Source organism: Seriola dumerili, unplaced genomic scaffold, assembly GCF_002260705.1.
Source record: "Seriola dumerili isolate Sdu_G_001 unplaced genomic scaffold, Sdu_1.0 BDQW01000199.1, whole genome shotgun sequence".
NCBI lineage: Eukaryota > Metazoa > Chordata > Actinopteri > Carangiformes > Carangidae > Seriola > Seriola dumerili.
Window position 1 is genome coordinate 765,221 of NW_019174454.1, and position 12,237 is coordinate 777,457.

The following is a 12,237-nucleotide window of genomic DNA, read 5'->3' on the forward strand; positions in this document are numbered from 1 at the left end:
GTGTGTGTGTGTGTGTGCGTGTGTGTGTGTTAGTGACAGTGAGAAATAAGTGGGTGAGAGAGAGACAGACAGAAACCTATGAGGCAGTCAGGTAAAATGATGCATACAGAGATTGAGGGAGAGGATGGAAAAACGACAGAGTATGTGACAGAGAAAAAAAGGGACAGAGTGAATAAGAAAAACAGAACAAGTATGAGCCTGAAAATGAAAGTGGGAAGTTACCTGTAGGGTCAAATTCATTGGAGGGAAGTGAGGTTTTGTCACTTTTGGGTTTCTTGTCCGGGGGATGGTCTTTACTGAGAATGCTGCTGGTTCTAGAAGGAGGAAAACCCATGAGAAAAAGGTAATGCCGCCAGCCAACTAGCAAAATGCTGGCATTTGTCCTGTGCTGTCACATATAACACTGTAGTCTTTTATACATAACATTCTTTGCAAAGTCATTGTAATGCATGCGTCTTGCTGTACTACCATCCTGTATACAAGCTGCACGCAAGTGAAGGTTCAGGAGGAATTACAGTGACACACAGAACCAACAATTGTTCACTTCAGCATTGAGAATAGTGTGGCCGGGAGACCTCCTAGTGTATGAATCACGCTGAGTGTGTCTACTGTATAATATGACAGCCAGAGAGGATGTGGAGCTGCTCTACTGAGTGCCCAGAGAGCAAGGCCAGAGAAAGGACGCTCCTCAGAGGAGGTGCCACAAGGCCAGACTCCAGCTTGAACCTCGGGAGGCTATGTATGGCTGCCTCTGCCTATACCAGCCCCAACTGTGAAAGGCCACTGTTCTGTTCACAGTGAAAGGCAGTGATGGGCCGCCCTTAGAAGAGGGACCCCTTTGTCCGTCACTGTGTGTGCGTATGTGTGTGTGTGTACATGAGTGAGGGGGGTGGGGGTGGGGGGGTATGTTTGGTCCAAACTCTGAAGACTTCTGTGTTGCAGCACACCAGACCTAGTAAAACCTGCCTCATTTCCCTCATCTGGAGCTGTGTGTATGTAAACCACTGGCGTGCACATGTGTGTTGCCACAAGATTACCTACCCATAAGCATGCATGTCTCTGCAATAAAATATGAGAAAATAAGAGATTCTTACCTGTTTGCTTTCTTGGGAAACCTGTAGGATAAAACAGAATGACCATCAGTATCACACAGGAATTAACTGACAGACGACTAGTGTAATAAGGGAAACAAAAGCTGAGCTGCTTATGCATGTATGGAGGGTGAAAAACAAGATGCCAAGCTGACAGTTTCTCCTGAGACCCACATAGTGGTAAACATGATAATCCTGATCAAATACCAGAGTTCTTCAGCTGCAGATTAAAGCCTTTTCCAGGTCAAATGTCCTCAGATCTCAGCTGCGTGTCAGCAGTGATTTAGTTCCTCACAGACATCACGACTTTACTGTAATAATCATATCGTAATCACATCCATGGCCTGTTTCCTTCGAGGGCAGCCTGCCCTGAGACCGATTACTGCCACAGACCGATGTAGTGATGACATAATTTAGGGGATACTGTCCGCACCATATTGGAAAAGGCAGTGTTTTCCAGGAAGTTAGAGATTTGTGTATTGACTTGATGTTTGGCATATGCATCATGAATAAAGATTTTAGATTTAAGAAGATACTACACTGTTAATTCTCAAAGGTAGCTGAGAGTAAACATTTAAGACTAAGTCTTTCTCTTCACTTTGACACTGCATTGAAGGGAAAAGAGCATGCATTAGTATCTGTAGGAGTAACCTGCCCACAAAACCTGACCTGGCTGGAACTGGTGATTCTTATTCAAGAGCCAATTTTAACTCGTGTTTTGTGGAGGATGAATAAAGGCATAAACTACACTTTAAAATGGGCAAAATTCCCATTTAGGTTCTAGACTCTCTGTAAGTCATTTAGAGACTCTAAGAGAATCTATTCCACTGCAATTTAAAGGGTAATATTAATCATATATTTTATTTGTAATACACTTTCCACTGAATGGAAAATCTCCTGAACACTCATGAAGTTTGTGCCAATTATCTGGGTGGCCCCTCAGCTCTACATTATTCCTGGTGGGGTCTGCACAGTCAGCATAGCTTGTGTTTCTACAGTCAGAGGTAGCCATGTTTTGCCAGTCTTCTTTATGCAGTATGAAAAACCACTTCCACTGGGTTCAAAGTTATATTGTTACATAGTTACCATAAAGCCTAAATTTAGACCATTTTATTTTTATTGTGATGAGGTGGAAAACATAGAAGAGACTGATAGTGTCAGCCAGGAAATAATCCCATAAAAGTCAATTCATTTTCAAACTTTATTGTAACGCCCACATCTCTTTATTCACAGCATCTTTGCTTGGTAAGACAGTGTTAATTACAAGCTATGTTTGACATGGTAAAATATGTTAAATTTACCTACATGGTCGATTATTTGTAAATTGTAGAAATGTAAACTACACAATAGGAACCGGTAACTGAAGCAGAACACTAGTACGAATAACTACATATTTCAGAACACCAGTCTCTCGTAATTGGGAGGTCTCACGACTAACTAGCCCACATTAACTCCCTTTCTCCTGGCGACAGTGTGTCCCATTCAGACCCGTGCAGGGGCAGCTGAATGGCCCGTTTATGAAAATGCCTCAGACTGTAATAAGTTCCAGAGCCTCCAGCAGAAAAAACTAGCTTTAAGTAGCCCACTCCCTAAGAAACCTCTGAATTGGAGAGACGGAAAAGTCAGCACATAAACACACGCCGAAGTGGGACATGCGTATGCACAAGCTCAGGGATGGCAAAACTGAGTAGGCAGATGTTGTTCTTGGTAGATCATACAGGAACAAATGAAAACATGACAGTCAAACCAAGTTCTTAGGGGCTGGATGATGCATCAGGCTGTCTATAATGTCTATGATGAACTAGACTTATGAATCATGCCTTCAGACATAATGCTGTACCTCTATACAAAGTCTTAATAGTGTCCATACACAAAACACCTAGCTTGAAATGACCTGCCTAAGACAGATTTAAGGGCTAAGGAGAGGGCCAAAGGAGGTGACAGAGAAAGATTGCTGCCATGGACAGAAACAAGAGGACAGAGAGGACGAGAAGGCCTGAGTAGTGGTGGATGAGCTGTTTAAGAGGCAGCAAGAGACTGAAACCCAAGAAAAAAAATGCTGAACACTGTAAAAGACGTACAAAAGTGAAAAGCCTGAGTGTCTATGCCAGTTTCGCTAAAAAGAGGTAATCATGAAACAAAGAGTGGCAAGCTAGGATGAAGAAATCATTTTCCATACAAATACAAATACCTGGAGTGATAGGGCAATTTGTCTCCATTGGCAAACCTTATGCTCTGTTGTGTTTTCTATAACCAATCAGACTGAATGCCTCCTCAGAACTACTGTGTGCAATGATAACAGCTATTTTGAATCGAGACAGGCAGTTACTTTCATTCAGGAAGCAAAAGTGTCCCTCTGTTGAAAATGAGGAATTGACAAATAAGGCAGATCAAATTTATTTTAAGGCACTGACAAATACCACAAAATAAGTGCTAACTTGACTCTCCAGAGCATAGCCTGTATGTTAGCAAAGCCGCTCACAATGAAAAATCATCAGGCCTGATTTTACATAGCAGCGAGACAGATAAACTGAAAGGCTTAGTAGCCTCATGAATTCCCATTCTTTTTTGCTTTCTTCTCCATAACATGTGCAAAAAGGGCTTATGAATACACACTTACACCAGCCTGATCAAAGTTGACATGTTAACTCATGCTGGTAATTCAGAGAGAATAGAACACAGTTATCACATCAGTTGCATTTCCCTGTTTACCTTGCGATGCACTGTTCTGCACTATTGAATTTCATGGAAACCACAGAGATTGGAAAGAGATATGTTGCCAAGCTAAAATCCATTCAATAGTGCACTATATACACGGTAAATGTAAGATTGGCAGACACTTGCTATGCTAAAATTTATGGAGCGTAAACAATGCAGTGGATAAGGGTGAGAGGGGGGTTGCACTTTTTAATGACTGCTTTCAATATAAAGGTTTAATAGAGTGCTGAAATACAAAAGTAATCTCTCTGTAATCTGTTGGAATGAAATGACTCAACAGACTCAAGTAAAGGTCCAAAAAATGCCGTAAAACAGTCTTAAATGTCAAGGAACTGAAAAACTAAAAAAAAAAAAAAAAAAGAAAAAAAAAAAAAAAAAGAAAGAACAAACAAAAAAAACCCAAACATTTTATTTATTCTAGTTCATCAACTGTGGTCATAGTGACTGATGCTCGGGTTTGTGGGTTTATTGTCTAAACTTTGTGTGGATTTCCCCAATTGACTTAAACATAAATTTTGTTCAACCGTGCAACAGTACTTTATGTGAACTTCCAAAATATTACTTGAGATTGAGATATGGTTAATAACATATGTAATACTTTGAAAATAATTATACGAAATGTCTTGAAAACAATGACATGCATTAATGTGCAAATGTTAATTTCATTTGTTGTAGGATAACATGTAATAGCAGCATGCTTGCCTCATACTGAGGTATCAGTTCTTACACTTGCATGCTAAGGACAATATGCTAAGGACAATATGCATTCTTAACACTAGCCCAAGATTGACTGTTCAAAAATGAGTAACTGTCTTAGTTATTTGTGCAGCTAAATACCTTCACAGGCTCGATTGTGGGTAAAATACTCACAGAGCTAGTCAGAGGTGCCTCTGTATGTATTCAGTAGTATTTGCCACTGGGAAATGGAATCATAGTTGTGACTAAGCAAATTCTGAGAGGAGATGTTTGCTGCAGTAGCCCTGTATCTTGATTGTTACAGACTCCAGTCACTGCAAGGTTGACTGGTCATATTAAAGGGCCTTGAGTGCAACATTTCTATTGAATTTCCATAAAAAGTATCGCTGGCACACAGTCACAGCTCAAATAACTTCACAGTAAATCTCTGGTGAACTATCACAATGGTTTCACATCAGCAGTGAATCCTTTGTCTAGTAGACAACAGTAGTTTATTGTTCTACTGTATGTCCTAATGATACTTTTAACACACTACTACACACTCTGTTGTAAGAACAAAAACACGACTTGTATGATAACTGAGAAGGTACTAGAGTTGAAACAATCAGTCGGTTAATCAATTAGCTGATTGACAGAAAGGTAATCAGCAACTATTGTGATAATATATTAATTGTTTGTTCATTTTTAAATCCCAAAAAATCTTTAGTACCTGATTCTCAATTGTTAATGTGTTCTGACTTTCTTATTCTTCTATAAAAGAAGCATAATATTTTTGGGTTTTGTGCTGTTGATCGGCCAAAACAAGCATTGATTGACCGAGGGAATGTTCAACAGATTAATCAATTATGAAAATAATCATTAGTTGCAGCTCTAGAAAGTACACACTTAAACTGTGACATAAAATGTGAACAGTAGTGATGCTGCAATATAACTTCTGCAAGCATATTATTAGATCGTTGATTTTACTCTGTAAAATAGTATTTATAGGCTTAAATAAATATGTGAGTCAAGTAAGAACAATAAACAGCCTATAGAAGCTTTGCTCTGCTGCAGCGGTTCAAAAATGTTTTCTTGCTTTTCAAAAAATTATTATAAAAAACATAAACAAACAAAAAATATTAACTTGGACCATGTAAATCTTTCTGCAGATGTTCTACTTGACTAAATATGATATGGAGAAACCCTGAAAACAAAATAATAAAACAAAAACAGTGTTTCTACAACATACAGACAGCATTTAAGAATCAGTTTTCTTCATTCAGTTCTTCAGGATCTCACTGTAAAAGTCTTCAAGTCTGAGCTAGGACCGCTTCCTGGACGGAGCCATTAAATGTGCAGGGAGTGAGAAAGGGAGAGAGAAGGCAGAGTCAGAACAGGGTGGGATGGGAGGGAGGGGCAGCAGTGGAGCGGGCCTGGGCTTGAATGCTCCATTGAGGTTTGGTGTTTTGATGGAAAACTGTGGCAGAGCTGGGCCAACTGCAGCAACAGTGGCAGCAAGAGAGGCCAGGACCAGACCAGACCATGAAGAGAGAAAAAGTAGTGAGAGAGGGAGGGACGAGCAGCCCTGAGGGAGCAAGACTCTGACACACAGCCATTTCTGTGAAAGGGTTTCCCAAACTGAAGAGGAAAGAAAACAGTGAACAATAAGGAACTAGACCAACTCATGCAAGATTCAGGGGAAGCCCTTCAGGTTATTCTCAGTTCCTCTTAGAAACAATCTAAGCACATTTAGACTCAAGTTTAACTCAGAGTTGAACTATAGCCAACTAATTAGATATTCTAAAAGAGCAAACACAAAAACAGACACGTCAAACTAAAAATGAGGATACCAGTCTGGTCACACATACGAATTCAAGAAGCTGGGGCAGCAAAGGCTGCTATTCCCAACTGCGCTCAACAGACTCAAAAAGAATCCAGCTACATTACAGGGAAAGTTGGGACAGTCTCAACTTTATGCAAATGTCCTCTGACGCAGTGCGAGTGACAACCAGGCTCTGGCTTTCACACAAACTTGATCATCTTGATTGCAGCGGAAATAGAAGCAGTAGAGTTATTTATTGCTCCTCTCCACTATGCCAGGGAACTTAAAACAAAATGGAGGAAAAGCTGATGGTCGCAGCCTCTGGCTTCCTAATTTTCTATGATATGTCTTTAATGATTTACCGATAAATTAAAGAAAAGAACTACATGTGGAAACAGAGACAACATTGTTGGTGTGTCTGGTGGAGAGCAGAGTATGCAAATTACATGCTCAACATAACACAGATACAGATTCGCGATAGGCCAGGTACTGCCAACTAGTTTGTATCCCTGTGTGTGAAAGCTCTATAAGACTTGGCATGATACATCTAATATATCCTAGCTAAGACACAAAGTAGGTGGATGCCTGATAAACTAAACTTTACCCAGACTTTTCCCTCTCAGACAATGCTGCAGTTGTAACTCGTGCTTCACAGAGTTGCTGCAGTTATCTTGAGTCTCCAACCAAAGGCATAGCACAGGTGTTGTTGGGGCTGGGAGAGGTGGGGCCTAGTCTGAGGATTGGACAGTTTTGGGAGTTGCCTGCAGGCTGCAGAGATCAGACTGAGGTGTGTTCCATTCCAGAGGTTGAAATACAACATAACCTTGCACACTGCAGCACATCTTTAGATGTTAGATTACACTGGAAACCTTGGCAGGGTTGGAGAGTAACTCTGTGGTGACGGCACAAATGTCCTCAGCTGGGTTTTGCGCTGACTCATGCCACTGGCCTGCCAAGTACCCTATGGAACTGGCAGTCACCTTTTCAGCCAGCCAGCCATTCATGCCACCTGTTTAAAACTGGTCTGTGATTCTATCTCAATGGTGTAGTGATACAGTCTCTTCAACAGCCTGATTCATGCCTGCAGCCAGCCAATGGGAAATAATACACACACACACTGCTTGTTATCTAATCCATATACCTGAGTCACACAATGTGGGTGCACTCACAAACACAGAGCCAGTATGACGTCACTGCTTTCCACTCCCTGCCACTGAGAAAGAAGCAGTCTACACCCATGCAATGATACTCCTTCCATAAACCACCTTCTGTATTACAGTGTAGTGTAACAACAAATACACCGATGTCACCCTCAACATGTGACTTATGCCATGTATCCAAGTAGCATAGGGAATTGTGAGATATGGTTCTAAAGAAAGAGAGCGTTAAGTGAGTGTATGAGACAGACAGACAGACAGAGAGAGAGAGAGAGAGAGAGAGAGGAAGAGAGAGAGAGAGGTGTGGTGTGTTACAGAGACAAGAGCAATAGCTGTGGAGCTCAAGCTACAGCCTCAGGGGGAAAACGGTGCCCTTTCTGCCCCAATAAACCTCATCAGGATTCCTGACATGAGGGCCGGGGGATAGACATTTCTTCACGCTATGCTGTCTGCTGTCCTCTGGCACTGTGAGAGCAAAGGAGGTGGTTCAACATGCTACACTGTCCACACTGCTGCTGGTCGTGAGCCCAGCCACAAAACCAAAGAACTTCTTTTTTTTTTTTTTTTTTTTTTAAATCAATGAGTAACTTCTCTGAACTGAGAAAATCACTGAAGTCTTCCTAATGCACGAATTTCCTTTTTAGTTCAGGTTGGTTTTGGGGGAGATCCTGACTTCACAGTTTAAGAATACATCAACACCTGAAAAGACAAATTTTGTGTATGATTTGGTATCCTACGGTGATCTGAAAGATTTACTAACTGTGTTAGATGCAGACCTATGATGACATTTAAGCTGATGCAACCTGAAGTAAAAGCACTTTACTGACACCTCATTCTCCCCAAAGCTATAAAATTTTCCATCTATTACACTATACTTACTGCAAAAAAAACTAGCTTGGTGAAAGCACGATGATACTTTATACTGAGTGATTCATCACTAAGGGAAACAGCCTGTCATTAAGACATTCCTGGGACAACAAGAATACCTACACCAAAGATTCTTATAGCCAAACAGTAATAATTTCATCTTTGTCCTCCTCACCTTCCTTTTGCCTGTCCTGTCTTTCACCTATCAAAGGGATATGAAGTCACTCAGAAAACAGTGTCTTCCACTCAACATGACTGCAGGTAGGTGACAGAACTTGAGTCCTGAACCTGGTTCTTGTAAAGAAAGAGTAGGGGTATGTTAAGTTTGTCTAGTCACCCCTGAATCATCTGGAACAGGCAGTGTAAGTTTAATCACAGTGCAGCAGCAAGTTGCTGGTCTCCTAGCCTCTCCTAGCACACAGCGAAAGCATTGAATTAGAGCATCCTCATTCTGCATCCCAGGGGAGTGGAGTCTCAACATGCCACATAAATCACATCCAATCAACTACAGCAGTGATGCTGCTTTTCAACATCTAACGTAAAGATTCAGCAGACATACATGTGCTCTTACTAGAACAAATATGTATAGTTTGCATGTTTACAGAATCAATGTGATGTAAAATGTGATGAAGAATTTAACAACAAGAAATCTATGATAAATCTCTTGGGCCACCACAGAATATCATGGCCTCACAAGTGCCACAGTTAGCTTGAAGGCATGAGCCTAGTTCATGGCTACAAAACCCTTACATGGACATGTGAGGACATGACACTTGGGCAAGACAGCTCTCTTCCCTTGTCCCCTTTTTCTCTATTGTTGTGATCCTGTCTTTTGTGGAGTGAAAGTAATGTTTGGGCCCTGGAGCTCTCTTGGCTAACAGGGCAGGATTGTAGAGGGTGTCCACAAGCATCAGCATCACAAGGCTGGGTGATAGACCCCAACTCCCCCAGCACTCAGAGCCCCAGCTAATGTCCAGACTCCACCCACTCTCCTACATCACTACCCCCGGGACATCGCCTGTTTCTTTCCCCTCTGCCATCTCCCTCTCCTCTTCTATCTCAATATCCATTTGTTTTTGCACAAAACACGTAAAAAAGACCCAGAATCCAATCACAGAATTGGTTAATCATTTCTAAATAATTGGTCCACTTTTCATTTGTACCCGGATAATTGTTGAAGGCAAATCTAACGCAATATTACCTTTCTTCCTTGAGGTATAATAAAAATGTGGTGATGACAGGAGAAATGGACTGATTGATGCTAAGAATGGAATAAAAGATGTATGCAATTGAGAGTGTGTGAAAAAGAGTGAAATAGGACCTGGCAAGAAATGAACAGAGTATGGTGAGAGTTGGTGTGTGCCTGCCAAAGTGACATCCAAGTGTGAGTCTTCCTAAGGTCTTCATTTACATTCTATAAATAAACAAGACTAAGAAGCTGGCCAGACATTCAGTGGAGACTTTCAGGTTTTAGATTTTCAGGTTTGAATACAGAAAATTCAGCTAATAAAATAACAAATTGAGCTTTGACGCACAGCTTTTCTAACAACCTTATGTAAAATTCTAGATGATATTACAGCAGCTTTGCTTCATAGAGAATATAAAGCTGCCCACCTTAACCAAAATGCAGCCATGTCGTCAATACCAAAACTTACTTCCAGTGCACTGTGTTAAATGTATCACTGACAACTGTAACTGCAGTAGAATAATGATGGCACAAGAACAAAGGACAACATAGTAGTTGCAGTACCACTTGATTAGCTGATTGTTGCCTTTGAAATCATAATTCACATCACAAAGATTCAACTCACTAAGAAGAGTCAGAGAACCAGTGTTAGGACTCAACTTATTTCCCTTTTAACTGGTCGACATATGCCTCAGTGCACCTGTGGCTGTATCTGTAAATGCCGTATTATTGTCCTCTTTCTGGAATTACAAAAATATATACAATCGTTCACATTGATCTTAAACATGACTGCAATACAGAATCTGAGACCAGACTGTTAGAGAAAATACTTACAAATCAATGCAATAATCAAGGTCACAATCAAACTGCTTCTCCTTTTCTGCTGTGCATATGCAAGTCCTGCGGCCACTCATGATGTACCACAACACAGCAAGATCAACTTGAGATAACTGATACTTTTGTCATACTTTATTTTACCTATAGAGGACAAATTATTAGAAACACTTTTAGGTGGGAGTGGGACTGAATCAACACCTCTCTGAACCAATTGCTAACATGGCACTCTTTATAAAGGCATGATTTACAACAGAACTATTGTGTTTGATTTCCTAAGACTACACAGGTGGTCCTGCTGCTTTGGTATTTTCATATACACTACCAACATTCTGCACCAATGCACCATATTGTAAAACATATGTGCTATTGGTGGCATTTGTTTAACAGATGAGGTGTTCTGTAAAGCTGTTTTTCAGGGTAAAATGTATTGTTTTACCACCTTGTAAACAGAGGCCCTTGATTATTTAAGCTGAAACACATTTAACAGCAAATAAATCCAATTAAAGAGCTTTTAAGAAACTAATTCATGGCTGGTGCTTCCTACAGGCAGGGTAAAAGATGTAGTCTTGCAAACATGCTCACGACCTGCAGCATGTTTAAAATTATTTTCCATTAATTTTTTTTTTTGAGATTTGCCACATTTTGAGCCAAGAAAACCCCTAAATCAGGGGTCCCCAAACTACGGCCCGCGGGCCACATCCGGCCCGCCAAAGCAATTGGAGTGGCCCACTTAACGATCCCAATTTTTATTAAATTGCATTTTCCTATCATAACATCATAACATATCCGTACTTAAAGGTTGGCATTCTAATTAAAATTGACCATAGTTATGAGCTATTTATAGTTAATAGTGGCTCATCTTCACCTCCTCACACAATGGTATATTCTGACGTGACTTTGATCGTGACCGAGCCAGCGTCAAGCTGCAAAGTTCTGAGGTGGGAATCTGTCATGAAGGTGGTTGTGTCCTGCATAAACTTCATCAGAGCAAACGGACTTAAACACAGGCAGTTCCAAGCCTTTCTCTCTGAGCTAGAATCAGCCCACGGAGACGTGCTTTACCACACTGAAGTCCGCTGGTTAAGCCGGGACAGAGTTTTGAAGCGTTTTTACGACCTGCTACCCGAAATCAATGCCTTTCTCCTGACAAAGGGAAAAACTGTCCCAGAGCTGATCGACACAGAATGGAAATGGGACCTCGCCTTTATTAACAGATGTGTCAGAAATTTTAAACGGCCTCAACTTGCAGCTCCAAGGCAAGGGAAAACTAATCTGGCATGTATTCCCACATCAAAGTATTTGAGCTTAAACTAGCGCTGCTTATTGGACAGGTGCAAAAACAAGACTTCACCCATCTCCCTGCTACTCGAAGCCTCTCAGCTGAGAAACCGGCGGTCCCGTTCCCAACCGAGAAGTGCAAGGACGCAGAGCTAGCCGCCCGGTAGCCCGTAATCTCCACAATAATACTGGTTGTCACCCTGGCCCATATCATTTCCTGTTATAGACTAACCTCGGCCCCCCATCTCAGGACCGCTGCCCTAAATAATCAAAAAGCATCAGCTGACAACCACCTGGTGATATTAAGGCTGACAAGAACTTGCTGTGACCTAAAAAAAATGCTATGACAAAGACTTTAATGAAGAAGAAATGCCCATAGGCTATCATAACTAGGATTATGGCATGGTTAAAAATTATTCAGAAGATTTCATGTCTGCTCTTGAATTTAGCTCAAGGAACAAAGTGAATTCCATCACAATCCTGAAACATCACTGCCTGTGGTGAAAATCACACTCATTTCATAGCAGTGGGATAGGGTGTATTACAAAGTGTTCAGTACTTTTTTTGTTTGACCAAAGGCTCAAAGCCCAAAGATATTTTGTTTAT

At 41.0% G+C, this 12,237-nt stretch overlaps 1 protein-coding gene across 4 annotated transcripts in view; it reads right to left on the bottom strand.

The window, feature by feature from the left end:
• The window catches only part of arhgef12 (Rho guanine nucleotide exchange factor 12), a 37,812-nt gene that overhangs the window by 20,572 nt on the left and 5,003 nt on the right, over window positions 1-12,237 (bottom strand). For all 4 annotated transcript variants that reach the window (XM_022753817.1, XM_022753819.1, XM_022753816.1 and 1 more), the window contains 2 exons: window positions 1,095-1,115; window positions 223-314 (listed from right to left, as the gene is read on the bottom strand). In XM_022753817.1, the coding sequence (XP_022609538.1) occupies window positions 223-314; window positions 1,095-1,115 (113 nt within the window). The remainder of the gene's footprint in view (window positions 1-222; window positions 315-1,094; window positions 1,116-12,237) is intronic.